Consider the following 5,431-nt stretch of genomic DNA (forward strand, 5'->3'; position numbering starts at 1 on the left):
ATTAGACCCCATACTATTTTTTTTTCCTTCTACTCTTTTTTATTTTCACCCAAATAACAAAAAAATCACTTTTCCATCTATTTTCTCTCTTTCCATTTTCTTTCCTTTCAAATTCCCCCAATCCAAACAAAGTGTAAATGTTGGCTCCCCCTCCCTTGCTTTCTTTCCTTTTCTTCTTGTCCTTCCTTTTGTCTTCCATATTTGAAGTATTATCATCATCCCTTTCATCTCAATCAGAGTCCAGAAACAACTTTCCATATTGCGTTCTGAGTAAACTGGAAGAATAATCCTTTAGATCCAAACAGCTGGTGCAAACCAAATCTACAACAAAGATTAGAAGCAAAGTCGCTAAGGGTGCACAAGTCCTACCCTGACCCGAAGACCTGGACTGAACCCGATTAATTTGGTGGTCTGACTTCGTTTGGACCTAGTCAGGCCTGAAGTTCATGAAACCTACTCTATCCGATCATTCAACCGAGTTAGAGTCAAGGCTCAAGTTAGCTGAACCAGCTCCGATTGAGAGATTAAGTGAGGTTTGGCCATTTGCCCATTCACAGTTCACAATCACACTACTTCCACTTTTCTTCTTGGTGTATACTATCCTGAACCCAGTCCTGAACCTTTACCCACTACGCAAGTATCTAGTATTATGCATTTTTGTTTGTGGAGCTGTTGTATGAGTTAGAATTAGTTTGGGCTATATATTTTTTTTAGTGGTTATGTAATCTACGTGCAACTATGTTAAATATATACTAAAATCAGTCATAAAAATTAATTACTAGTATAAAATATATATTAGAATATAAAACACATTAAAAATAAATTAAATAATATATGTATTTGTATACAAATACAAAAAAAATTAATTTTAGTATACAAATATCATTTTTATTTGTTGGGACCGTTATATGTAATAATGGTATGGAAAACGGAACTGAAGATGGGAAGTGTTGACCATACAGCAAAATCTAGGCCTAAGAAGTGGCTTTCAGAATCAAGATTAGAAATATGATGAATTCGGTTAGTCGTTGATGTTATCGATTATATAATTTTTCATTGCATCTTGCTAACGTTAATGACAAGGACACGTTTTAAAAATATTATAAAAAAATTTTATTAAAAATATTAAAAAAATACATTTCTAATACATTAAATATATCGAAAACTTAAAAAAATTATAATATTATACTCTTAAAAATGTGCTCGTAAAACACAAGCAAGCTATTTCATTTTTGAAAAAGTGTAGGTTTAGTTTAAGCTAGTTTGATTATGAAATATGTAAAAAGATTACTTAAATGTAGCATCAAATATATCCTGGACTTGCCAATGAGTAATAGCTCAAATGACATAGGGCCCATTTGGAAAACTCTAGAAGTAGCTTTTTTTAATTTTTGACTTATGAAAAGTAGTAGTATTAATATCGAGTGCAATTTTCAAAACCAAATTGCAACTTTCTAAGAAGCTATTTTGGAGCTTATAGAGAAGTTAAAAAAAATAACTTCTCTTATAATACTTCTACTTTTCATTATATTTCTTTAAAATAAGCACTTTTAGAGTTAAAAATTCAAACACAAAATAACTTATTTATAAGTTACTTTTAACAGAGTCATTTATTGTTTAAGTTATTTTATCAAAAAAAGCTTAATTAAGTTAGTTACCCAAACTGGGCCATAGTCTCCCCATACTCAATTAAGAGGTTGCGGGTTCGAGTCTCATATTTTTTGTAAAAAAAAAATGTACTGGACTTTTCACTTCTAATTAAGGAAATAAAAAAAAAAAACCTAAACCGAGGCCAGAGGCCATAAGACATTAACAGCCATAAACAGAATACAACAGATGACCAACACGATCCTCAATTGCTCTTTAATATGCTTCTATTGCCCCACGAAAAAGCAAATAGCAGAGCTGTTTTCCTCTACTGCATCCATATGCCAATAGTATAAGCATTTTTCAAATAGTTTTCTGCTATTATCCATCTATTCTTGAAAAATGAAAAGCTTACAATTTAGAAAACATACCATTAGTGTACAACGAAGATAAGGAAGGAGATTATGGTTCTCCATCTTCAAATGCAAATTTGTACCAATATAAAAACAATGGTTTACATACTTCAGAATGTGTTTCCCTTTGATTTTACAATTCCAAATATCCATGTGTGGATCCAAACCATCTCTTACTTCCCTTTTCTTGCAACTATTAGGTGTTCATCATATAGTAGACCACTTGTGGCAGCAATCTTTTCACCAAAAGTCATGGCGAGAACAACTTCAGAACATGTTAGGAAAGGCATGCTGTGAAACAATTTTGGGGGGTGGGGGGATCCATAGATTAGAAACATGGATACTAGTAATTTAAAGAATTTTTGCATAATAGCCTAAATTATGTGAAACTTTGCAAGATTGCAATAGTTTAGTTAACTTGTGATATCAAATGAGGTACTCCCACACCCTTTTTGGGTGATGGACTACTAATCCATGCTTGGGAACTTACCATTAGCACATACCTTTTACAACTAAAGCACCATAAATAACCATTATAATAACACATCAAATTATTCCGCTAATTTTTATGTCACTTTCTATTATTTAGAAACCCGATTGATGTCAAGTTCCTTTGAAGGACCAAACTGATGCGACTTAGATCATAGGTGGACTGAATTGGTGTTTACTCTTGAAATAATTGCTACATCAAATAGCTTGGGCTGCTATGGTTCATATTTTGCTGTTTACGCTAATACCATGATTTCCTGATTCCTAGTATAATTAGTTGGACAAGGCTGGTGCATGAAACCTATCCTCAAGCACATGTCCCTCATCACCATGTTTTTGTGTAATCATCACAACTACCTACTTCATGTATTATTTTTCTGAAGGTGGCAAACATGGTGTTTGATTCAAGTAAAGCATGATATACATTGGCATTATTGTAATCTAAATACTTCATAGAAAATCGATACATATAGTCTCAGCTAAAAGAAAATCAAGCAATAAGCATGAAATTGCCAATTCACTATGAAGATTGGTATTCACAAATATCTCATTTATGTGAAGAAGATAATCAGCAGATAATTGAGCATTAATTTACAGAAAACACTAAACTATCTTCTTACCTTTACTCCAGCCGGAGAGTTTCCGGGCTTGGCAGTGGTCGTACTTCCAAAATTGAGCTTTGTCTTCCTGTCAGCCGGCTTTAAGATTTGGAACGAGCACATTAGTGTTTCATCAACACTCATCATGGCACCAGCATTGTCAAACTCCCCACAATAATTAGGAGCTGAAAATATTGTCACAAGCTGTCGGTTCGCAAAGAACTCGTATCCGTCCTCCACAACCTGTATCAAACAAATTAAACCAAAAACGAATTTCAAGTCCAATCCAAACTTAAACAATGGAAGATGTTTGCCTAAAAGCAAAAGCTATTCTACAAACACAAGGATGATATTTCAGTTTATAAGTGTGATTGCATAAAATTCTCACAACAACATGGCAACACAAATGAAGTAATTGAATTGGAATTTAACCTGGTGAGCGCGGCATACAAGATCAAGATCATGTTTCTGGAGGAACTCGGAGACTTTATCAGAACCAAAGGTATAAGAAACTCCCCTGTCATTCATTCCCCATCCTTGAACATCTTTGCTAGGGTCGGACCAAAGAAGATCACAAAGCAAACCGGTGTCAGGCACATCAGTAGGGCGCTGCAGATTCCTGATCTGATCCAAACTATGCAGGTCCGGAGAAAGTCCGCCGTGCATACACAAAATCTTCTCGTCGATAAGGGCGGCGACGGGAAGGCAATTGAAGCATTCAGTGAAAGTCTTCCATAAACTGACATTGAACCTCCTCTTACACTCGTCATAAAAACCATATATCCTATTGATAGAAGCACATTCATGGTTTCCCCTCAACAGAAAGAAATTCTCAGGATATTTAATTTTATAAGCAAGAAGAAGGCAAATTGTTTCTAAACTCTGCTTGCCTCGATCCACGTAATCTCCCAAGAACAAGTAGTTAGCTTCCGGTGGTAATCCGCCGTACTCGAAAAGGCGTAGAAGATCGGAGTATTGGCCATGTACATCACCTGAAACAAACACGAATCAATAAAAGGAGTTGAGTGAGTGAGGGATTGGAACAAGTTAAGTTAGTTAGGGTACCGCAAATCTTAATGGGAGCTTGGAGGTCCAATAAGTTAGATTGTTGCAAGAAAATGTCTCTGGAAACGAGGCACAGTTGGCGGATCTCGGACTCCGAGAGCTGAACCTGCTTGCCGGGGCGCCCGCGAACTTCGAGGAGACGGTTGATTATGCCGTCAAGCACTGACTGCTCCATCGGTTAAACTTTTTGAGTTTCAGTTTCAGCCTCTTTCTACTGTACTCGCCTACTCGACGGAATTCTCCACATGGATCGTCGGAGGGAGGAGGAGTCGTTGCATTCCTCTCTCGCCACCACTGCCTCCGGGAAACACACAACAGAAAGAGGAAGGGACCAAAATGACTTTTAATATCAAGGGGATTAACATTATTAACTTCTTACTTTCTCTTTCCTTCAAAATATTAAAGTATATTTCATATTTAAATTATTATAGTGTGTTTCTATTATTCTAAAATTAACCATTTAAATTGATTTTAAAATTTTTTTGTATATCTAATTTATTTTATCATAATATTTTTTTGAAATTTTAATTGTTTTATAACAAAATTTGTTAAAAATTTATTTATTTCATGTGTGTATCAAAAATTTAAAATTTAGTGGGAACTAAATTGTGAATTATCAAATCTAAAGTTTGTTGAAATCAACTTAAATGCTTATTTATATTTAATTATAATTAATATTATTTTAACTTTACTTATATGAATAGTCACTCTTGAAAATACGATAATTAACCCTTTAGATATTACCAATTTGTTACATTTTATTTGATGCGTCAAATTCATACCTATTAAATATACTTTTCCTAAATTTATTTATCTATCATTTAATTAGCCACTAATCACTAGTCACTACTACGTATTTACTATTTAGTTTAGAAAATCATAGATAGATGTAGAATTGAATGGTAACCTCTCGTTCGAGACAATGGCTTCATGATCAAAGTATGTGGTGGAAGTCTCTATTATGCTTTGTCTTTATCCTCTCATTATTTTGTTTAGTTCCTCTCTATAATCATGCTTTCATTGTTTTCCCCTTTGAATAGAACACAGCAACCCACACTTTACTTGATCGGTTTCGTTAGTAAAAACGCTCCTATTGACGTGGCATTGCATTGCTTAGAGGAACATATGGCGTCCCACAACTTTGAACCTTGCAATTATCAACGCATTATGCTATTGCTGTCCACGTCTACCAGCGGCACCAAGAATCTCCGCTCTAACTTAGAAAATTGAAATATATTTTATTTATTTTTTCTTTGCCTTCCAGAGATACTAAATGCG

The 5,431-nt window shown here is 34.5% G+C and overlaps 1 protein-coding gene across 2 annotated transcripts; it reads right to left on the bottom strand.

Annotated features, from left to right (window-relative positions):
* Window positions 1-1,856: 1,856 nt before the first annotated feature.
* On the bottom strand, window positions 1,857-5,127 carry LOC112758347 (serine/threonine-protein phosphatase PP1 isozyme 3). Of its 2 annotated transcripts, XR_003179579.3 has the most exons (5): window positions 4,154-4,771; window positions 3,521-4,080; window positions 3,110-3,331; window positions 2,019-2,291; window positions 1,857-1,918 (listed from the first exon to the last, which is right to left on the bottom strand). XR_003179579.3 is itself a non-coding variant. In XM_025806997.3 (4 exons), the coding sequence occupies exons 1-4, from the start codon at window positions 4,326-4,328 to the stop codon at window positions 2,268-2,270; spliced, it is 981 nt and encodes a 326-aa protein (XP_025662782.1). In that variant the 5' UTR covers window positions 4,329-5,127; the 3' UTR covers window positions 1,947-2,267. The 2 variants fall into 2 exon arrangements, 1 of the variants encoding a protein (XP_025662782.1); XM_025806997.3 differs by lacking the exon at window positions 1,857-1,918 and having other exon boundaries at window positions 1,947-2,291; window positions 4,154-5,127.
* Between the last annotated feature and the right edge of the window lie 304 nt (window positions 5,128-5,431).

This window comes from Arachis hypogaea, chromosome 16 (assembly GCF_003086295.3).
Source record: "Arachis hypogaea cultivar Tifrunner chromosome 16, arahy.Tifrunner.gnm2.J5K5, whole genome shotgun sequence".
Taxonomy (NCBI): Eukaryota; Viridiplantae; Streptophyta; class Magnoliopsida; order Fabales; family Fabaceae; genus Arachis; species Arachis hypogaea.

What these genes read in the sequence shown, in the direction of transcription:
- LOC112758347 (XM_025806997.3), bottom strand. Translation starts at nt 4,328, where the DNA reads ATGGAGCAGTCAGTGCTTGACGGCATAATCAACCGTCTCCTCGAAGTT. An exon ending in TTGTATGCCGCGCTCACCAG is followed by an intron (nt 3,332 to 3,520) that starts GTTAAATTCCAA and finishes TGTTTGATACAG; the next exon opens with GTTGTGGAGGACGGATACGA. An exon ending in ACTCTCCGGCTGGAGTAAAG is followed by an intron (nt 2,292 to 3,109) that starts GTAAGAAGATAG and finishes ATTGTTTCACAG; the next exon opens with CATGCCTTTCCTAACATGTT.